The sequence below is a fragment of the Caenorhabditis remanei genome, chromosome IV, assembly GCF_010183535.1.
Source record: "Caenorhabditis remanei strain PX506 chromosome IV, whole genome shotgun sequence".
NCBI classification, from domain to species: domain Eukaryota; kingdom Metazoa; phylum Nematoda; class Chromadorea; order Rhabditida; family Rhabditidae; genus Caenorhabditis; species Caenorhabditis remanei.
In genome coordinates, this window is record NC_071331.1 from 23,266,115 (window position 1) to 23,289,014 (window position 22,900).

The window sequence follows — 22,900 nt, forward strand, 5'->3', positions numbered from 1 at the left end:
CATAGAACTCGTTGAGATCTACATTTTGGTATATTTTTCAGCTCATAATATTGAGCTTGAAGCCAGTTACGCGTCGTCCCGGTTTTGCAAGTATGGCAAAGTAATTCAAGCAATCAAGGTTCAAATTGTTGGAGAATTCATTTGATAAAAAAATCAGAAAATTGAAAGAAAAACAAGAACTTTGTAAAGTTTTGAAACAGTAAATAAATTATTCTTGTCTACAGTCTACTTGTCTACTATCTGTCTGATCAGACGGCAATGGTTTCAACAAAAAATGAAATCCTTCTCTCAATCTTCTTCGGAAAGTTGGAACAAAAAATAGAATAGCCAAGGGATCAAAGAATGGGAACGCGGACACTGCGATAGATGACGTGTGGTAGACTCCGCTGAAATTTTTGAACTATTTATGGGCGGTGCTAGAAATCTCGTATGACCTACCGCCCCAGATCAACACCAAAAACCGGTAAATACCAGGAGAAGACACAGGGTGCAAAGCTGACAACAATCGGGATCACTGATTGGACGACTAGTGCTTTCATCAACTGGGTCTGCAGGGATTTGGTATGTTTGCTCATTATCAGAGCACTACTATCCAAACGTTTCATTATCATTAATCCCAAAATAAAATATAATATGACTGAATCCATAGAAAGTACTGTGATAGCAGTTATACCAATTAGCGATTTCTGGACAGCGTCATAGCTTCCTTCCTAGAATTTTGAGGGAGCAATTAAAAGGAAAATTTGAAAATAAATGAGGTACAGTACAGAGTTACAGGGAACGCGGAAGTTTGGTCAGTGCGCATTATTACAATGACTAATTATTTGTCAGTGTAAGTTTACACTGACAAACTTTAATTCAAATTTTCAGATTGTTGTTTGTCGAAAAATGAGTTTTTCAAGACTTCAAAAGCCAAAAAGAAGATTTTTGAGCTGAAAACTTTTACACGGACGAAAACTGTCAAAAATGAGGTTTTCATCATAAAAATGAGCTCACTATTCAAATTTTCAGCAATTTTTCAGAAAATCGTGCGTTTTTTTTTGGAAATAAGCTTAAAATGTAGTATTTGAGTGAAAAAATCAGTTTTTCATTCCAAAAATAGCAATATCAGCTAAAATTGATATTTCGAGTCGAAAAATCGGGTTTTCGGATTAAAATTCTTGCTTTTAAAGACATTTTTGAAGTAAAAACTTGAATTTTGTGTTAAAATGTAAATTTGAAGCGAAAATTGGGGTTTCCGGGGGTAAAATTAGCTGAAAATAGAGATTTATGGGGTAAAAATAACAAAGAATGTAGAATTCCATGCAACTCTGCTACAGTAACCCTTACCTTGTATAAAGTGACAATCATGTTAGAATCCAAAGAATCCAACCCATAAACTTCCAGAATCGAGTCTCTCATGTACATTTTGCGTTCACGATCCGCACCAATTAAGTAGTAGCAACACTAAGCAGGGACTTTTTTTTTTAATTAAAAAAAACCAAGAAACTCACAACTATATAATAAGCCATGTGAGCCAAACAATAGACTACTGTAACCACCATACCGTAGGGGAGGAAGTACTTGGTGAGAAATTTGTTGCTGAAAATGAAAATTTTGGTTAAAATTAATTAATTAATTAAATTAGCTGACTTAAACAAGACCATATAACGATACACAAAATGAGCATGGAGGATTGCGTAGGTGGTTGGTATAAAACTGCATCGTAGCGCCAGAATGAATTGGTTCAAGGGGGAGTACTGGAATGAGACAGGGACGGTTTAGAACTGGGACGTTTTGAATCCAATTAGGTAGTGTTTTGGGGTGGAAGCCCCAAAATGGCTTATTTCAGCTCAAAAAAAGCGATTTTAGCCGATTTCAGCTCAAAAATGGCCACCTTTAGCTCAAAAATAACTGATTTCAGCTCAGAATGGCCGATTTGAGCTTTAAATGGCTGCTTTTCAGCTCTTTCTTTAACAACAGTCATCCCAAGGGTTTCCGATGCTACAGTATCCTTCCTATATACCGACTGAGCTACAGTATCCTTATCTTCCCAACGTACAGTATTCTCTCAGAGCTACAGTATCCTCCATAAGTTTCTGCAATTGCAGAGGTACCGTAGCCCACTTAGACACACAAAAATGTATGTTTTCTGACGTTTTGAAACCAGACATTTCGAAACCAAGACATCCTGCAACTGTGACGTTTCAAATCCTTTTTGTCCCAATTTTAATTTCCAAATGTCTTAAAAATGAGATGGTTTCGAAATGTCATGGTTTTTAAATGTCTGGTTCTGAAAAGCCTCAGTTGTCAAATGTCCCCGATTTTGGTTTCGAAAAGTCCTTAATTCATCTAAGAACCGCCCGCCTACCTTCACAAACAATCCATCGGATATAAAAACTGAGAACGCGTAACGATGATCGTGAATACACTGAAACAATTTTATATTAGCACGACAGGCTTCTTACAACCGCGCTCTACTGAAAGTGCTGAAAATAGTGTGCGAAATTCCTCTCGGTGGAGTGCAAATGTGCTAAGCTAATACATAATTCCAAAAATTCCCTTAAAAATTTACCAATGGCACCAAAACGTCACATGTCGAACATGCCATATTAAAAATGGCGAAAAACAAGAGTAGACATCGATAATTGCCCAATTTAAGCTTCCGATCGTTAAGAATAATTAGTATGAATACTGGATTCACAATGAATGAGCAGAGCCCGTTGAATTTTGGGATATAGTAGTGTGGCCAGTTGGTGTACATGATGATTTGAGAATTTTTATGTTTGGAGGTATAAATAATGATTATTCTTATGTTTAGACAGACAGGAAATTATATAGTGGTGTATTCATGGGAACTAATTTCCGATTACATGCAAAACAAGAATAATTGGGATTACAATTATTTTGAAAACAGTGAAAACATGAAAAAAGACATACAATTATTACCGGAAGTTAAAAATTGTGAAGTTTTTATTTATTTTCGAAGCTGTGAAAATTTTCTAACAGCTCAAAACTTGACTGTAAAGACTGCAACTTATTCATCAAGTCTAATTTTCTTTAAAACTCATTTTCGCAGTATTTGAAACTGAAATTTTTTGTATTGTGAATGCAAAGACAATTGGCCTTAAAAACAGATTTTATTTGAAAATTCTTGCGATTTATGCTTTTTTTATTATAATTTCACGTAGTTAATTTCATGACGAAAAATAATTGACTAATGATTAGGAACTATAAGAATAGATACCAAAAAATAATTTAAGGTGAGTAAGTTATTTTTGAATTTCCAATTATCTTATTTTCAGTTGAAACTGTAATTTTTATTGTTCCATTAAAAATTTTTGACTGATTTTTCTAAAGAAACTATTGATAACATTGCTAATATTATAAATTCCAAAAAATTAAAGATTTTTTGTGTTAATTGTGGAAATATTGCAATTATTGGACTAGTTTTCTCACAACTTCCACAATTATGGTTTCTCTCTGAAACAGCAAATTTTGTGGGTTAAAACCCTTCTTTAATTTAACTAATTATTTTTTAATTTAAAAAAATTTAATGGCTAATTAAAATTTAATTCAGTTATAGCTTAATTATACGCCATTGAACATTATTTTGCTATCCAGAATTATAAAAGCACTTGAAACAGAAATAAATTTTTGAGAAATAAGCAGAAATGAACTTCTTCTCGAAACAAAATGCATTGAAACCGATTTTTTGTGCTTTGTTTTGTTTAGATCTGCACATTTTGAAACAGTAAATTTTATTAAAGCCAGTTTTTACTATACCATAAACTTTACAGCCCAAGAAACTGAAAGATTTGAATACAGTATTCCAAAATTGGCACCGATTGGTCTTAAAATAAATGGTTTTATCACTTTTTCACTATTTTTTCGATATTCTAGCTATAAAATTCTGGAAATTTTGCTGTTCTTTTTCTTAGATTCTGAGAAACTGAAAATTTGTTGTTTTATACCTTTTTTCAAATTTAACTGATTATATTTGAGTTTTGTTTAAATTAAATCAATGACTGAAGAAATAGAAAATATAATCAACTAATTGAACATTATTTTGGTATCAGACATTGAAAGTTCACAATCGTAAAAGTAAATACAGAAAAGTTTAAGAGGATCTTGAGAAACTGTAACTTTTTTCTAGAAAATTATGAAGGCACAGTGATAATTTCGAAATGTTCACTGTCTCAGTAGGTTCTCAATTTGTAGCTTACTTTTTATTTATTTATTGGAAAACTGACATTACAGGAAAATACACATTAAAATATGAAACATTTCAGTTTTTAATTTTTTTAAAGTAAACTTTATGACAATATTAAAGATTAGCTTTCCGTTTTATCTTCATATTATAACTCATGCAGCAATTTTTAAAGTTTACATTTATTTAATGATCTTTTAAAGCTATCGGATACTAATTTTGAGTATAAAAAATTGAGAGTCTTGAGTAAAAAACAGAAACAAAAAAAATACTGTACAAAGAACAATCGGGCTATCGTGAAAAAGAAAAGTTTCATTTTGATTTTTTTGATACATTAGTGTGTCGGTACCAAGTTTTGGAGAGTAATAGGTCTAAAAAAGTGAAAAAAGTGAAAAATTGAAGAAAAAAAAAATCTGTTTCAAACTTGTTTCATCATTTTTTCAAATACTGTATTATTACCGTTGCCTAACACACCTGTAGCAATAATTATTATTTAAAAATAATTTTGAAACAGTGAACAATTTTCAAATCGGCAATTATTACTGTTTCAACAAATGCATAACATATTTTGAATTGGCTCTATTTTACTATAAAAAATCCAAAAGTTACGCAAGAATGCGCAATTTTTTTTTGTTGTTTTGCGGCAGGGTCAGAGCGCAGTGGGCGGAGCTTACTTTTATGGTTTAATCGATTTTTTAAATGATTTTTCGATTAAAACAGAAATTCATATTGAAATTCAATGTTGCTTCTGGTTAAAAATTTGTTAAAATCTTATCCGTTTAAGCTCCACCCACATTTCCCTGCCGCAAATATCTTTTAGTTCATTTATTAGCTCATCACAGTTTTCACAACTGCGCTCCACCGAAATACCCTCGAAAAATGTCTCTTTTTCTCTGAGTCTCTCAATTTCGCACACTATTTTCTTCGGTTTCGGTAGAGCGCGATTGTAAGATGCGTGTCGTGCTAATATATATGTATCGACTAATTCTTTTTTCTATTTCAAATTCATTTTCGATTTCCTTGAAATATGCACGAACTTCTTCTCGATTCATAAAAAAACAATGACAAATTTTGTGAATGGAACAGGTTTTTTTTTTAGAAAAAATACATTGCTACAAACTACAAAAAATGAAGTTCAAAGAATCAAAACACAAAATTTAAAAGTACAAATAACGTCATACAATAATGACCAATAATTTATGTCTTATTTGGAAAATTTTGAAACAATAATTTTATTTTGAAGTCATTGATGAGAGTTAAGCAGAGAACGCTGAAAAATCAGATTTTTATTATAAAACTGCAAAAAATTGATTGAGACAGTATAAAACGAAGAGAAATGACTTTTTTCACTTTGAAAACGTGATTTTTTATGTTTTTGGACATGTAGTTCGACTGACACACAGACCGACCAATTTTTCGAGACGTAAAGTTGAAAATACCGAAAAACACCAATATTTTGCTTGAAAATGCTCAAAGTGGACGGGAAATAAGTTTTTCAAGCTGAAAATCCTCAAAAACCGATATTCTCAATTATTTTTAGAGATTTTTACTCAAAAATTGTGCAAATCCAGGCTCCGCTCTTTTTTCATTGTTTCAGTAGGAGAAATTACTCAGAACAAACAAATTACTCGAAATTTCAAGATGAAATTACAGATTTTAAAAGTTTTTTTGAGTAATTTTTTCACTGAAACAGTGAAAAAAAGGGGCGGAGGCTAGTTCGGATAAAATTTGACAATTTTTAGAGAAAATCTCTAAAATGACTGAAAACATTGATCTTCGATGATTTTCAGCTTTAAAAACTTAATTTTCACTCAATTTAGGTATTTTAGAACAGAAAATTGTAGTTTTTTGGTAATTTTGCACTAAAAATGCCGTAAAATCGGTCTGTCTGTGTGTCTGTCGATCCAGATGTCCGAAACCTCAAAAATTACGATTCAGGGGTCAAAAACATTTTTTTTACTCAAAAAGTCATTTTTCTGATTTTCAGCCGATTAAAACTGATTTTTTTCGAAAAAGTTCAAATTTTGAAGTAGTTCAAAATGCTTTTTTCAAAAAATTTCCTTCTGCAAAGCTTAGATCGATATTCTAGCAAAAATAAAAATAAAACCAAATTTTACAAAAAGTTGAATTTTTTTCATCACCTATCATCTCTAACACAAAAAACCAATATCAAACTACCTTTCCTTCTTTTTTTGTTTTCTAAGCTCCGCCCATTAGAACAACAATAGAAACGCTTTCTTTTCAATTGATAATGTATAAAAAACTATTGCTTCTCCACATTTTTCTCATTTTTCTCATTTTCATAACTAATGGAAACGAAAACCATCACTGGAATTGTCTACTCGTTTATTTCCGCGGCGACACTTGGCTCCACGTTGGTCCCTCTGAAATTCTTCGATCGAAGTGATGGAATATATTTTCAATGGGTACAGACTATGGGACAACTCATGGTTGGAGTATTTCTGACAATGTTTACGACGCCTAGTCCGGTTTTGCCGGTGGCAATGATTAATGGAGTGTTTTATGCGATTGGTGAGTGGAAAACTTCAAAATTTCCGATTTTGTCTGTCTGTGTGTCTGTCTATATACCTCGCATCATTTTAAACAAAAAACAAAAAAGTTTGACACTATGTGGAATCGAACCCTGGTACCTCGGAGTGCAGTGGTTACTGTCTACCTTAACCACTCGGCCACCATTGCGAAATTTTCGATTTTTTTTACGTTTTCAAAAATTTTTTTGAACTTTTTCAAAAATCTACAGTACTTCCATGGCCTAACTTTCATAGATTACTGTAATTCAATTCTTGGCCAACAAATAGTATTAGAGCACCTTATAACAATGAATCCAAGACATTTTTGGTTTCGAACTATTTTGAAACAGAGAAATTTAAATTTTTGAAATTTTATAATAATCATTATTATTGTTGTACAGAGAATTTTACGCTTATCAGTTTTGTAGTCGACAACTTTTTGCTAGCTCCGCCCACTTTTGAGATATTCCCAAAAATTCGAAAACTGTGTATTTTGCCGTGGTGGTGAAAATTCGAAATTTTCGAATTTACACTAATTTCTCAATTTCAAGTGCTTTATGTTGCTTTCATGCAAAAATCTAAAAATACGAAAAAATCTGCAAAATTTAAAAATTCTAATGTTCACCAACACGACAAAATGCACAGTTTTCGAATTTTACCACTTCCCCGTTTTAAAAGCTTATATCTCAAAATTGGGCGGAGCTATAAAAATGTTGTCAACTAATAAAATGACCGGCATAAAATTCTTTACATTTTTGTAGTCATCAACTTTTTGTTAGCTCCACCCTTTAGTTCTATCTTTCAGGAAACTCGTTCAGTGTCTTCATAATGGAAAACCTCGGCATGGCAATCGGATACCTTATCTGGAATTCGGTTGCTTGTATCGTCGGTTGGGCAGTCACTAGATACGGACTGTTCTATAATATTCAACAAATCCCAAAATGCGAATGGTTAAGTGTGCTTGGGATAGCCGGTATTATTTTGGGAAGTGCGATTTTTACAATGGTGAAAAAGAAATCGATGAGGGTTCGTCCGGCTCCGTGGAGCACGTTGGAAGACCAGATTAAACACGCGAAGAAGACAAAGGAAGAGCCTCCGATCCCCAGGAAAATAGTGTGAGTTTATTGAGAAAGACGCAGAGAAGCTAGAGTCTCTAGTTGTCTGCGTCTCCGCCCTCTCTCTCTCGGACTTTAAAGGCTCATATCTCAAAACGAAGAGGAGCTAGAAAAAAGCGGTCAACTACAAAAATGTTGCAAATTTCATGTAGATTAATTTTGTAGTTTACAACTTTTTTCTAGCTCCTTACAGTTTTGAGATATAGCGCTTTGAAGTTAAGGAGATAGAGCAAAGAGACACTCAGAGAGACGAGAGTATCTAGATTCTCTGCGTCTCCTCCCTCTATCATTTGTGTGAATTGAATTTTTAAACTTCAAAAGTCTGTCTGCGTGTCCAAATGTCCGGATGTGCGGTCTGTGTTTTTCTTGGGACTTCCGGTTGTCTTGTATCCCGATTTTTCTGATTTTCTAAACTAAAAATGCAATTTTAAGCCGGTTTCGCTGAAAATTTGTTTTTTCGTGAATTTCATTCAAGTAATCACAAAGAAGTATCAAAATCGGTCAATTATTCAGTTGAAACTCAAACTTTAAACTCAAAATATCTGTCTGTGCCCATATCCTCCTCTCTTCTTTTCTCAACTTCAATCGCTAATATCTTAAAAAGGGGCGGAGCTAGAAAAAAGTTGTCAACTACACAAATACGCAAAATTTTCCAAGGATCATTTTTGCAATTAACAACATTTTTATAGCTCCGGCCATTTTTGAGATATGAGCCTTTAAAGCACCGAGAGACCCAGAGAACCTAGACAGCTTTGTTTCTCTGCGTCTCTCCTCACCTTCAACCGCCCGTATCTCCACAGGGTTTGAAGCTATCAAAAAGTTTTCAACTACAAAAATGAAGCTCTCGTTCTGATCTACCAGGTCAACATATTTTTAAAATTCTTTTATTTTTATAATTTCAGCTGCCTCCTCCTCACCATGTTCGTCGGATTCCTCTACGGTAACTTCTACTCCCCAATCAGCTACCTCATGACAAACGACCCGGGAGCCAGTCAAGACGTCCGCTCCTATTTCTTGTCCTATTGCCTCGGCGCCTCATTCACATCTACCGTAATCTTCATGGGATACTCGGTGGTCATGAAAAACGTGCCACGTTGCAATCCGGAGCTCACCACCCCGTCGATCGTCTCAGGCATACTGTATGGCGTAGGGATGCTCTCGTTTTTTACGGCCTGCCAGAATTTGGATCAGGTAACCTAATTATAGTTAATTATCTATAAAAAACTAATTATTTTTTTAGGTCATCGCCTACCCAATTCTGTCAAAAGCGCCTGGAATCGTTGTCAGCTTGTGGGCCATATTTTTGTTTAAGGAAATTCAAGGAAGAAAGAATATAATCCAGCTGTTTTTTGGGATTTTTGTGACTCTTTTGGGGATTTGTTGTGTTTCGTTGTCGAAGGTGCTGGATATTTAATTTGAGAAAATGAATGAATTCTTAAATTGTTAGAATGTGGGCGTGGTTTAAATATATTATACATAATGACGTAAAAACAATGACTTGAAAGAAATGGAGGCATTTTTACAAGGAATTTTGAAACCGAGAAAAAAGTTGACACCTTGCTGTAAAATCAATATTATGAGCTAAAAAATATACGAAAATGAAAATCTCGACGAGTTTTATGTCTGTAATGGGTCAAAAAGAGTTGCAGACAACTCTAGGCTAAACATTTTTTAAATTTTCAACATTTTTCAGAATATAGTCATGATTATAATTTCCTGAAAGCTCTCATTTTGCTGATTTTAAAAGTATTTGTTTGATGAACCCGACAGAATTACAGCAATTTTCGTCGGATTTGGTTGGTTTTAGTGTCAAACAATAGGAAATGTTTTGATATTTGATCTGAAAAATATACCATATCGGATCTCGGTCTATAGACGAACAAAAAATTGGCTAAAATCGCAAAAACCCTCAAAACTCGCTTCAGAGGGAGTCTACAGACTAAAAGTTTTGAAATTTTTGAAATACCGTATCTCACGCTGAAAATGGGCTAGAAAATGCGGTGTTGGGTGCAAATCTGCTTAAAAATTATTGAATAAAAGTCAGCTGTTTTTCGGGATTTTTGTGACTCTTTTGGGGATTTGTTGTGTTTCGTTGTCGAAGGTTTTGGAGCTTTAATTCGAAAGGATAAATGAATTTTTAAACTGTTAGAATGTGAGCGTGGTTTAAATATACATAATGATGTAAAAACAGTGACTCGAAAGAAATGCAGACATTTTTACAAGGAATTTTGAAACCGAGAAAAAAGTTGAGAATCATGAGCTGAAAAATATGCGATGATGAAAATCTCGACGAGTTTTATGTCTGTGACGGTGACTACTGCCGATGGTTTTCAGATGTAAAAACTTTGACCTATATTTTTTTCAAATACCAGGCCTCGAGGGCAAAAACTGAATACATATTTGGAATCAGCGTTTTCTCAGATTTCCAATGATATAAGTCACGGCTCATAACTCCGCTGTCATTAGGTAACCTTGGTGGCTTCAAAAATAAAACTCGTAGAAGTTTACTGTTTCAATAAAACATTGAAAATTGTTGAACGGAACTTGGGATAGTAAGACAAGCCATTGTAGAAACTGATTCTTTCTATAAAAAATCGTATAAGAATAAGAACAAAAAAAATTGGGAGGGGGAACAAGGAATTGAACTAAATATATTTCGCATGATAAACAATAAATGTTTTGATAAACTATTAGGAGAATGAAACTGTTGGGAGCTGATGAAAGTGCGAATTTGAATGATTCAGCACGGGAAACGGTGGTCTGTGAAGGTGAGCAGCTCACATACATATAGTGCTGAAATTTTGAATAATTTAAAAGAGTAGAGGTTTTCGTGGTTTTAGATAGGTTTATTAGGGTAAGAATAAGGATGGGAAGAAGAAGTCATGAATGATAATAAGAACGGTATTTATACTGGATTTTCGATGGGCGGAGTCAGCGGCTTCAAGGCAGGCAGGGCAACGGGCGCTTCAGGAATGTGCATCATGGGACTGTGGGCGATAGAGCATTTGAGGTTTGAGTTTGGTTATGGCGAATGACGTTGATGGGGCATGTAGAGACGGTTTGGATCTTGTGGGCGGCTGGGTGAGATAGTGTTGGGGATTGGAGACGGTTCCAGAATGTGATGTGGATGGGATATGGAGCGGCGTCTTTGACAGTGTGGGTTGATGGCGAGCGAGTGCATGAGTTGGTGAGACGTTGACGGGAGATCTGTAAGAATCGTGTTAGGCTTAATAATGGAAATGGGACGTGGGAGTGGGCTCGCCTGTCCTGGACAGAGACCCGGAAGTTATCCGTATGGGATGATGATGATGCGTCACCGGGTACAAAGTCCGGTGGGATCTTGGAATACCTAAGGGATTACGATATCCCTTACAAAAGTTTAGAATGTATCATGCTTACATCTGGATACCACTGTTGCATCGCCCAATTCCACAATGTAGATTCCAGTGTGAAGTTGGTTAACCGGACACTTTCCGTAGAATGCGAATCCACAATTTCCTTTTGCCATGTGACACCCAAAGTTCATCCCGAATGGCTCGCAGTAGGTTGTCGAAATCGGGCCTTCGGTTGTGTAGATGACATATTTCGGGAGATTGTACTATGCATATATTGATCTACCGTGAATGAAGTTTCCTACGGGAGCAACCTGTAATGATTGTCTGTATTAAAGTATAATCATGACTGTGGGTTCGAGATTGGTAAGGTGGCTATTCGTTAATGTGCCGCGGGCCGGGAAAAAGTGCCAAAAAACGCAAAAATGGCTAAAAAATCCATACTAGCCCGGCCCGCGGCATATTAACAAATAGACATCCGGCCCGTAGTAGGTCAGGAATATAGAACTCGTCGAGATCTACATTTTGGTATATTTTTCAACTCATAATATTCATTTTGACGCGAGTTACGCGCCGGCCCGTGTCGGCCCGTTTCTTTTTTACAAGTATGGTAGATCTCATCACAAAAGTACGGTATGAGCCTTTTTAACAGATTTCGTGGCGAGACCCAAATTTGTAGTGCTGATAAACTGTGCTAATTTCAAAAAAAAACTTACGACATACTTCACTGACATCTCCAAATCGAGGGTTTTCTGTTCCGCTAATCTGTTGTTGAAGCTCTTTTAAAAAAAGATAAACGTGTGACTCAGCTTGTGCGCTGCCTCGAATCCTACCGTTTCATCGAACCCCATGTTCCTGACGATTTCCTATAAACTGAATTTTCCAAAAAGTGTTATTTTCCAAAAAAAATTATATATATTTTTTACTGTTTTAACAAAAAAAAACGTAATAAACTCAACTCACTGTGTTTTTAATTTTACTTCTCCCGATCAATGAAATTAAAAACTAAAATAGGCAGATTATTTTCTACAAACAGAGTGCTGAATAAAATAGAAAATCAAAAGCCCTAAAAGAAACACGGATTCTGACATTTCTGAACTTGACTCCCCCTCTTATTTTTATTGTATTTCTTTTTTTGTATTCTATTTTTAATTGATTAACCTTCACGTATCGAGCATGCGTAAATAAATAATAATAATAATAATAATACCCCATGTTCCTTTCCTATAAACTCTATTTTTTTTATTTTTCCAAAAACTATTTGTAACTTACTTTTAAAAAATGCCACAACTCTTTGGATATTGGATTTGTCCTTCCATTGCCAGGATTATACGTAGACTTTTCAGTTCGAAACTTCATTGTGACATTCATGGACCATCTGCAATAAAATTCGTTTCCAAGTAACATTTTTATGAAACAGTAATATTTGAAAATTATTTTACAATTTCCAAACATTATTTTTCACTGTTTCAGCAAAAAACCTTGTTAAACTCTACTCACCGAGTTTCCAGTTGTTGTTCTTTGAGATTAGTAAAATAAATAAGAAGGAATTCTATAAAAATCAAATAAAGGGTAGGCTTGTCACCAGACGGCCAATAGGAAGAGAATACTAAAGTAGAAATAAAAAATGAAACAAAATGTTGGAAAGAGGGAAAATGTGACTCATATCAGAAAAGGGAAGGAGGGATAGAAGAGAAAAAAGAAAAGAGTTAGAGAGATCGGGCAGAACTGTGATGAGAAAGAAGAGACGCAGAGAATCGAATCATCATTTCAAATTTGTTTCATCTTTTTAAAAACACTTTTTGAAATATAAATTTTCAAAAATAGATTGAAAATGATTAGATAGTCTCACTAAATAACACCACGCATGATACTGTTTCAAAAATTATTGAAACAGGAAAAAATAGTGGTCTTCTTTACTGGTTTATCGATATCATTCGAATTCAAAAGTATGATTTTTAAAGAACAAAAATTTTAATCACGATTTTTCAGTAGAAAAAAGATTTGGTGCTCAATATGCTATTAATTATTCGCATTTTAATTTACTAGCTGAAAGTCATTAAAGGAGGACTGAAGTCATATTTTTTTATTTCAGATTCTGATACTTCAGAAAATTCTGAACAACTTTCATCATTGGAGCATGTGCTAAAAATCGCTCTAAACGCCCTTAATTCACGTTTTCCCGGCTCAAAAGGAGCCTAGGTGGAAGAGTTTTCCCACGCGAATTTTTGCCCCCGTGTAGTCCTCTCGGACAAAATTATTTCTTTTTATTTCTCGATTTTTCGTTTTCTTGCTTTTTTCAACACATTTTCGTGTTTTTTTCAATTTATATCGTAAAAAAGAAGAAAAAACACGAAATTTTGTTGAAAAAAGCAAGAAAACGAAAAATAAAAAGAAATAATATTGTCCGAGAGGACTACACGGGGGCAAAAATTTGGGTGTGAAAACTCTTCCACCTAGGCTTCTTTTGAGCCGGGAAAACGTGAATTTAGGGCGTTCAGAGCGATTTTCAGTATATGCTCCAATGATGAAAGTTGTTCAGAATTTTTTGAAGTATCAGAATCTGAAATAAAAAAATATGACTTCAGTCCTCCTTTAACTGAAAAACTACTGTTTCAAATGAATATTAATTTATGATTTTTTTTGAAACATTATTAAACTTTGTACAAATATCAACAATCTTTTTTGTTTCAACATTTCTCAGCATCAAGCATCACAGACACTATCCAATTTATTGTTAGTTGTTCCACCATTTAACTGTTTCAAACACTTTTGAAATAGAATAAAAAACATTTTGTGCTACTATGTAAAATTTGTTTTCATAACCTCTTTCAAGAACATTTGTTAATGGATTTAGTTTTTGAAAGTTCTTTAGAAAATTGTCGGAATCTGGAACAGTTCTAGAAAATACGAAAAGACACGATTTGTATACTCGCTAAATTTTCTCTAATACAACTTTTACTGTTTCAAAAATTTTGAAACAAAATAAAAATCTTTGAGCAGTCTTTCTGTGTACATATATTTTGAATAACTTTTTAAAATCTTTTTTTTATTAATAACTTTTTTACAAAACACTAGTTTTTAAGAAAAGTTAATTAAATTTACTGTTTCTCGGATCTTATTGAAATTTCTGAAATTCTGAAAGATTACTAAGAGATAACTTCTGTGTTTCGAAACCGGAACAGCAGGTCACTATTTCCTGCAAAGCCAATTAAATTTTCAGTAAAATTTGAAACAGAAAATTGTTGAACAAAAAATGAATTTAAACAAAGTCAATATTGAAAAATAACAAGAACCATTACAAAAAAACGGAAGGAAAACGGGATTCGCGGAATTCATGCAGGGGCAAGGAGTAGATTTCTTGATGCTTTGTGGATTGAATTTTGTGATGACTGATGGAGGATTAGGGTAGTAAGTGCAGACACCGACCGTCGAGTTTCTCTCGAATTCAAGACCTTCTTGAAGATTGAATAACTCGTTTTTTCTGGAATATACTTGTTCATATTTTTAATTCCCAATCCTCCCTCACCGATAATTCCTACAAAAATCCCGATGCATCCATCGGTACCATTTAGTTATAGTTGAATTGAATCTGTTCTGCAGGATGGAATCGTAACATCCACGTATGTAAGCTGTTTGGCCTAGAAATTGATGAATTTCAACGAATTTTAAAGACTAAACTTACCATTTATTTCTTCTGTCAGTGTTAGACATATTGAAGCGCAAGGGATGGTTGGGATGGATTTGTAGGTGGTAATATTGTCATTGCAGTCATCTGAATAGGGAATATTTTGTCGGAAGTAAAAATGATCGGAATTCGGAAGGCGGAAGGAAGGAATTCCGCACAGCTCTGATACCGATATAATTGTAAAAAAAGTAACCAAATGTTGGTCAGTGTAAGGTTACACTTACCAACTTCAACCTTTCATAACTCCACATGGATGGTTCAAAATGAAAAACTGTCAACGACAAACTTGTTTTTGGGTCTGTTACGCTGAGTTTACCTGTGTAAACAACCGGCTTTTTATAGATGCATGGCCATTTGTTTTCGTAGACCTCTGACATACATGAGTAACAGGGAAAGACGTCTAGAAGACATATAAATCTTTTTTTTTTGTTTAAAAATTAACTCACGCGGCTCTGACGCCTTCGCAAAATAATTAGCAGAACTTGTGAGAATGAGAAGTTTAAGAAACATTTTGAGTAGGTGAAGAAGAAGATGAAAATAAAAGACTCATTTGTTACACTTTGAAGGGAGCAGCCAGGGAACGCTCCCAATCATCAACTGTTGTTTTTTGATAGGTACGTCAAGAGAGTTTCCGAAACTTGATGAAAATTATATTATATCATTCTTATATATAGAAGACAAGTGGTGTTTGTCTGTCTGTCTGAGGCACTGTCCGCAGCAATTTTGGAAAGATAAGAGAAACTGAGCCAGCGGGCAAAACCGAACTGTCGTGCATTGGACAGCGACAGCCGCTTTAGACCACTCGGCCATGCGGGCACGTTTGAGAGAAGGTGGCCACGTGAATGAGGAGAGGCCAGCCGACTGAATCGCCGAAGGCGAGGCAGATAGGCTGGTAATAATATATTAATCATTAGCAATCCGTACAGCTAGATAAATATTTTTCCGTCCGTATTTCTACCAGGCACTGCTTTGTGAATTCTTCAAAAAGTTGTTTACTCGATCAAAACAGCAATAAAATTTACACTACTCACTGTTTCAGAAACTTTTGAAACAGGGGAAAAGTGTTGACTTTTACTGTCTCATCGATTTCTATTTGAATTCTTAGAACTCAATAGATTTATTAACCATAGAATTTGTTTTGCACAAAACTTCAAAATAATTAGTGTAATCTATTAGCACGGCTCGCTTCTTATAACCGCGCTCTGTCGAAACTGAAGAAAAAGGCGTGGGAAATTGAAATACGCATTTCGGAGGAGCGCAATTGTAAAAACTGTGTCGAGCTAATACACTACAATAAAATGAAACTATTAACAATATTTTTGTTTCAACATTTCTCAGCATCAGTACCGACACTACAAGGAGCATTAAAAGTACTTAGGGAACAAAAAAAGTTTAAATTATAACTCCGAAACAGTAAAAAAAGAATTAGAAAACTGACTTGTTGGAGCTAGAATTCTGGATTTGCGACAGCATTACATATTGTTCAACAGAACACTATAATCTTTAATTTAAAAAAATTAAAACAGCAAGTTTTGGGAATGAATTCTCTAGAAACAAACTTGACTTTAATAAAAATAACAAGAAATAAAAATCTGAGTAATTCTATTCCAAAAATTTTGAAGCATACAGAGCCTATTGCCCAACGATCAATTCTACTATTGCATGAAACATTTAGAATGTGAGTTTGAAACAGTAAAAAAATATTTAAATGTTTCATTTGCTATAAAAGTGTACCTAAATAATAAGGGTTTATAGAAATTAATCTTATAGTGAATGCAAATTAGCTCGCATAGACAACATCGCAATGAGAAAACTCCATTGTTTCAGCATTTCTAAAAATCAGAATTTGTTACATGTTCATTTATTGACATCTGTATGTATATTGACACCTGTAAAATCCTTTGATTTTGAGTCATTTGAGATTATAAAGATGATAGAGGGAATGTTACTAAGGACATCTGGACAAACAGACATACACATTGTCAAGATTTTTTCTGTTTCAAATTTGTTCTGACTTCTGCTGCCGTACGGTTTCTTCACTTCTGTCACTTCATATTAAGGATATAAATCTGGAAAACCATATAACACCAAGAATCAGAAAAAATGAATTTTATTTGGGAGATCAGTGGAACAGTATTTATTTTTCATTTTCTGTTATTCTGCTCTAATCGAGTATTGTTTCGTTACTTGGAGATTTGTTAATCAATGTTTTTATGCTCATAATTATTTTCAGCCCCTGAAACTATTTTTGAAATAGCTAGAAAATACTGGAGAAAATACTTTATTCTGTTTCAAAGTTTTTCAAAACAGAAAATATGACACTACCGATTGTTCAGCAAAATATTAGCAGTTCAATATAGTTTACATTATCACAAAAGAAATATTCTAGCCAATTGAAAATAAATGGATTATTATTGTTTTAGAACAGTTTGAAACATAATTTTTTCACAAGATGAACGACCATTGCTACCGAAAATATAAAATACTGACATGGTAACTTTGAAACAGTGAAATAATATTGGAATATTCATTTTGCTATTAAAAATAGTCCAAATCCGTAATATCTTTGAGTTCCTGGGAGTTTTAAATATATTTTTATTTAGAAATTAAAAAAATAAGCGACATTTTTTTATTTTTAAAGAAAATTGAAAAAGAGACAACAATAAACAGCTAGATTAAAGTAACCAAATAAAACCGACAGGATATAGAATTATTGCCGGACCAAGTAAGTTGTAGTTGGAAACATTTTAATTTCCAACAGTTTTTTAACCGATTCGATTTCCTTATCAGTTCAAAACATCAAATATATATTTTTATGAGAGTGCATGACAACTCAACATCATTATCATTTAATTACCATAATTATTATGATCAGAAGCAAATACCAAAAACGCGAATCATTCATTCATCATTCCGTTACACGAATGAAGTATACTGTTCTTTTTCTAATATCCATTTCTCTCCTTAGCAATGTCAACTGCATCTGCGAGACAAACTGCTCATGTCCAGATCTTCGTGCTTTTGCTTGGAGTAGGTCTATATTATAACGAAGATTGACTGAAACAGAGTTTTTGAACGTCTCTGTTTTTAATTTCAGATGAGGACAACATAATGACTTACGAAGAAGGCATCGGGTGTACTCGGAAAATAATGTGTTATAAACAGTATTACGACGATGGTATACGTTTAGTTTTTAATGCAACGGAAATTCCATTTCCATCTGATAAAGATCCCAATAACGATTGGCTGGTGAGTTAAGCGGATGTTTCCATTTCAATCAAATAAATATACAGCAAGCGCCCACGCAGGACGAGATGTGGGGAATGGATGTGGCGCTTATAGATTTCTTTTCTTATTTTGGATTTGTATGTGAAAATGGAGTCTGGTATATCACAAAATATCCGCATGGAATAGTTTATGCAAATGCGGGTAGCGGATTCACTGGTCCGACGGATGAGTTTAATGGAAAAAGGTCAAAAGTGAAGAGTTTCTATTGGTATGCTGACTTTAAAAAAAAAACCGAATTATATATTTTTCAGTCATGATTGGCGTGAGTATGTTGAATCAACTCCGATGCCTTAAAATGTATGTTTATATTTTTGAATAAAGTTCTTCAGTTTGCTAATTTGTTTTTTTATTGGATCATCTGAACGTAAAATAGAAAAGTTTACATTCATTTTGTTCCATTTATATTTAAACTTCAGATAATTCAAACAGTTTCAAAATTTATCTAAATGGTTTTTTCTAATATTATGCTGTCTCGCTAGTGTTAATGTTAAGGTGATTTTGATAATTAAAATTTCTCGTTACACAGTTATTTAGCAGCTAATATATTTAGCAATACTTTTTCTTCCAACCTTTCTGAATTATACTTCAAATATTTAGCAATAGTTTCAGTTGCTTTTGAACTCCCGGTCAAGAATAACAAATTTATGTTATTTGTACTTTTATTGCAAGCTTGAAACAGTAACTCAAAATATAGACTTGTGTCTTCAGTTGTGAAAAAGATTTGCCAAGAAACACTAACAATTTAATTTGATGTTATCTATTGAAAATTTTTGAAACAGAAAATGAAATACACGAAATAAAAACGTTTGGTTTCAGTACCTTTAGTAATCTTTCAGAATCCGAGAAACAGTAAAACTTCTCTCTTTTTCAAAACAAAATACAAATGCCACATACTGAAAACCAAATTTTTTAGATCCTGTTTCCAAAGTTTCTGAAACAGTAAAAAAAGAAATGCAAGGCAATCGCAAAGTTCAAATCATTACAAAAACTATAAGCATTCCGTTTTCTGTGATCAGCACATAAAACTTGCATATCAGCGAACTTTTAAGAAGTACCGACAAAAGATCACGAGAACAGTTCATGACTCGAAAAACCAGTTCGAACTGATGATCCTTCTTGCAATATAATTTCGCTCTAACTGTTGTACTTCTTGAAAGTTCACTGATAAGAAATTGTGATTTTTGTTCACATAAAATTTAGTGAAATGTCAGGTATTGTGAGTTCTGTAAGAACATTAATTTTTAATGGTTGTCAGGCTACATAACCTGTCACTTACTGCTTATAAATAGCACAGTGCCTTTGCATTGTGCAACACAATTTCAAGTTCAGTCGAATGACTTGGATTATTTTTCTACTTTTTTGTTGTTTGATACCTGCAAACTATGGTGTAAGTTGTTAATCTTCAAAACTTTTAAAATATTATTCGAGTTCAGAGAAGCATTGCAGTGAACGATGCAGATGAAAATGCAGAACAAGCAAAACTTAATAGATTCTTGAGCAAGAAGAGAATCTTAATCGAACTACAAGCTGAAATTTTTGGAATCTCCCTCCCACCAGCTAGCAATGAAACCGATATTGACAAAAATCCTTACATAATGGAAGGAGATATTGTATACACTGAGGAACAATTAGATATACTCATAGAGGATGTTCGGGGACAACTTTTTGCTAAAAATCATCCAGAAGGACCCAAGCAACTATCACTTACTCCAAATCTAGCCATGCGATGGACTATGCCAATTCCTTATTATTTTGATACTTGGGGTAGGTGAACCGCTAATATCTTTACTTTAACTAAAGGCAACTTAAATCTAAATGGATTATTTTAGTGAACAGGACAACTATTCTAGCAGGTATACGTCTTTGGGAACAGGAGACATGTATACGTTTTACCAGAAAAGACAGTAAACCTCCAGGAAACTCTATTCAGTTTATTACCGGTTCTGGGTGAGTGAGAGAAGATTACTTTGATCTGTATTGATGATAATCTCGATATCAGGTGCTCTTCACCCGTAGGAATGCAAGGAGGAGCTCAACCCGTGACACTTCATCCTATCGCATGCAATACTATTGCCACAGTAGTCCATGAAATAGGTCATTCTAGCGTCGAGTTTTTATTCATATACCCATTATTTTTCAGCTCATTCTCTCGGAGCCTGGCATGAACAGAGTCGCTCTGATCGGGATTCATATGTGGCTATCTTGAGCGATAACATTCCGGAAGGTGTATATCCGGCTAATTTCGGGAAAAAGTCAACCATGGATTATGGAGTTGGTTACGATTATGGTTCTGTGATGCACTATGCCAAAAATGATTTTGCGATTGATACCAAAAAGCCAACAATCATTCCTCGTGATCCGATGATGGAAAATGTTATCGGACAAAGAGTTGGATTATCTTTCTTTGACGTCAAAAGGATGAATCTAGCTTATTGTAATGGTGAGTTTGAACTATATAATTACCTAGATACATAATTCGAATGTTTCTTACAGCAATTTGCAAAAATACTCTACCATGCCAAAATTACGGATATGTGAACCCGAACAACTGTAACGTCTGCAAGTGCCCTCCACCGTATGGTGGAAAACTGTGTGACCGTTTTCAACAATCTGGTTGTGGTGATTTCACACTTACCGCTACTTCGTCTTCAAAAACTATTACTGCATCCGGAGCTAAGACATGTTATTTTTTCATTACGGTTAGAGACAAAAGAAGTTTTGGAATTATGTATCAATATCATATTTAGGCTCCACCAGGCAAGAAAATTCAGTTTAAAATGCTGGATCAACGTCTTTATGACTACTTGGGATTATGCAAATACAGTTACGTTGAGGTCAAAGTGAAAAGGGATTTCACAAAATACGGACCTCGTTTTTGTAAACTCCCTCCACCTGTCCTACTGTCGGAAACCAATGAAGCAATGATTGTGTTTCAAGGATATTTCTCAACTAACAGTTTCACTATGGAATATCGCTCTGTTTGAGTTATTTCCTCTATAAATAAACGTATTCAAAACTGTAACTTTTCTGTTTTGAAACAATTTTTGTTTATAATTATGGTAATTATAATAATTAAATGATAATGATGCTGAGTTGTCATTAGCACAGGATAACTGATATTCGGAGAATTAATGTTCTTACTGGAATCACATTTCTTTTAACAATCAGACTGCATTCATGACATCACACTGTGTTATGTAGCCTGGCAACAATCAAAATTTGATGTTCTTACAGAACTCACGTTTCTTGCAGAAATCAAACTGGCATCTCACTAAATTGTATGTGCTTTTGAACAAAACTCACAATTTCTTATCAATGAATGATAAGTACATCAAAAATATTTTGCAGAAAGGGTTACTGATTTTCCCAGTCATAAAGTGTTCTCCCAATCTTTTTTCGGTATTTCCTAAAAGTTCAATGATAAGCAATGTGATGATCAGAAGAAACAAAAAGTTTATAGTTTTTGTAATGATTTGAACTTTGTGATTGTTCTGTATTCTATTTTTTCTAGTTTTGTCTGTTTCAGAAACTTTGGAAACAGGATTTTAAAAATTTGGTTTTTAGTACATGGCATTTGTATATTGTTCAAATACTCTAATTTATAAGCAATAAATTAATTTCATTTTCTGTTTCTGTAATTCTGAAATAATTAAAAAAAATGACGCCACGCATTTTTATTTTGCATATTTAATTTTCTGTTTCAAAAATTGCCCTTGTATAAAATTAAATTAAATCATTAGTGTATCTTCGAAGATAATGTTGCAAAAAAACACACGCCTGAACATGTCTTCCCTGATAAAATCTCTTCTCGATGTTTCAAATGAAATATTTCCCAATTTAATCTATCAAAATATTTCACCCTCAATTCTCATAACTATCAATCCGTGTCCTTTGAAAATCTGAATTGAAAATCTCATTAAACTTCATTTTAATGTAACGTGTCAGTGATTTGCTCCTTCGTTTCAATAAATAAATTGTAAATTAATGGTTAAAACTATCAGTGTTACATGCAATTTTTGTGAAACGGCATTTTTTCTGTGATTTTAAAAAAGACTGTTACAAAATTTCCAAATTACATTCTGATTTTCGAATGATAAATCAGTTCATCGTCTACTTCCATTTTATTTTTATAATTAAGGGAACAGTAAGTTTTCAAAGTTTTGAATGAGTTGAGATAATTAAATTCTACTTCAAAACAACAATTGATTATGATAAAAACGCTGAATTTTATAATTACTGTTTGAAACAGTGAGATTATGTCTGAAGCGATATAATCGAAGACAATTATCGTCATTTGACAAATTTTAAAACAATTTCTATTTGAAACAGTGAAAAAAGCTTTTTTTTTAACGTTTTCACGCCGGAAAAGTTTAGATTTTTTTAACTTTCGATTTTTCATACTAATTTCAGTTCTCATTTCCAATTATCCAAGTAGTGCCGAGATTCCATTGACTTCCTGGCAAGCCGTCGACTGAAAGTCTGAAATTTCAACTTTTGCTTCTGAAAGAACACGTCGAAGGCGGCGCAGACCGGCTGGCCTATAATAAAATGCGTATATCAGTCACACTTTTATAAAACAGTAGTTCTTGGAAATTATTTTACAGTTTCAAAACAAAATGATGTCTATTTTTCACTATTTCAGCGAAAAACCTTGTTAAATTTAACTCACCGTGTTTCCAGTCATGATTCATAGTGTTTCATCAAGAGAACAATGAAAAGTTAGAGATCGGGCAGAAGTGTGATGAGAATGAAGAGAC

At 33.7% G+C, this 22,900-nt stretch overlaps 6 protein-coding genes across 6 annotated transcripts; 3 read left to right on the plus strand and 3 right to left on the minus strand.

The window, feature by feature from the left end:
* Positions 1-208: 208 nt before the first annotated feature.
* On the minus strand, positions 209-1,544 carry GCK72_015934 (uncharacterized protein; the record flags this gene model as incomplete). The annotated part of the gene is made up of 4 exons (XM_053731218.1): positions 209-386; positions 439-548; positions 1,330-1,446; positions 1,494-1,544. 4 exons carry the CDS (start codon positions 1,542-1,544, stop codon positions 209-211), a joined length of 456 nt encoding a protein of 151 aa, XP_053585990.1.
* Positions 1,545-6,498: 4,954 nt separating this feature from the next.
* Positions 6,499-9,249, plus strand: GCK72_015935 (uncharacterized protein; the record flags this gene model as incomplete). Its single annotated transcript, XM_003092317.2, has 4 exons — positions 6,499-6,721; positions 7,526-7,835; positions 8,738-9,026; positions 9,076-9,249. The coding sequence occupies 4 exons, from the start codon at positions 6,499-6,501 to the stop codon at positions 9,247-9,249; spliced, it is 996 nt and encodes a 331-aa protein (XP_003092365.2).
* A 1,565-nt stretch (positions 9,250-10,814) lies between these two features.
* GCK72_015936 (uncharacterized protein) lies at positions 10,815-11,343 on the minus strand (the record flags this gene model as incomplete). Its single annotated transcript, XM_053731219.1, has 2 exons — positions 10,815-11,042; positions 11,245-11,343. The coding sequence occupies 2 exons, from the start codon at positions 11,341-11,343 to the stop codon at positions 10,815-10,817; spliced, it is 327 nt and encodes a 108-aa protein (XP_053585991.1).
* Positions 11,344-13,623: 2,280 nt separating this feature from the next.
* GCK72_015937 (uncharacterized protein) lies at positions 13,624-15,232 on the minus strand (the record flags this gene model as incomplete). Its single annotated transcript, XM_053731220.1, has 5 exons — positions 13,624-13,730; positions 14,470-14,651; positions 14,697-14,808; positions 14,853-14,942; positions 15,172-15,232. 5 exons carry the CDS (start codon positions 15,230-15,232, stop codon positions 13,624-13,626), a joined length of 552 nt encoding a protein of 183 aa, XP_053585992.1.
* Positions 15,233-17,779: 2,547 nt separating this feature from the next.
* GCK72_015938 (uncharacterized protein) lies at positions 17,780-18,437 on the plus strand (the record flags this gene model as incomplete). The annotated part of the gene is made up of 4 exons (XM_003092319.2): positions 17,780-17,885; positions 17,953-18,104; positions 18,149-18,351; positions 18,395-18,437. The coding sequence occupies 4 exons, from the start codon at positions 17,780-17,782 to the stop codon at positions 18,435-18,437; spliced, it is 504 nt and encodes a 167-aa protein (XP_003092367.2).
* Positions 18,438-19,476: 1,039 nt separating this feature from the next.
* Positions 19,477-21,127, plus strand: GCK72_015939 (uncharacterized protein; the record flags this gene model as incomplete). The annotated part of the gene is made up of 7 exons (XM_053731221.1): positions 19,477-19,530; positions 19,577-19,907; positions 19,973-20,090; positions 20,143-20,237; positions 20,284-20,583; positions 20,637-20,842; positions 20,891-21,127. 7 exons carry the CDS (start codon positions 19,477-19,479, stop codon positions 21,125-21,127), a joined length of 1,341 nt encoding a protein of 446 aa, XP_053585993.1.
* Between the last annotated feature and the right edge of the window lie 1,773 nt (positions 21,128-22,900).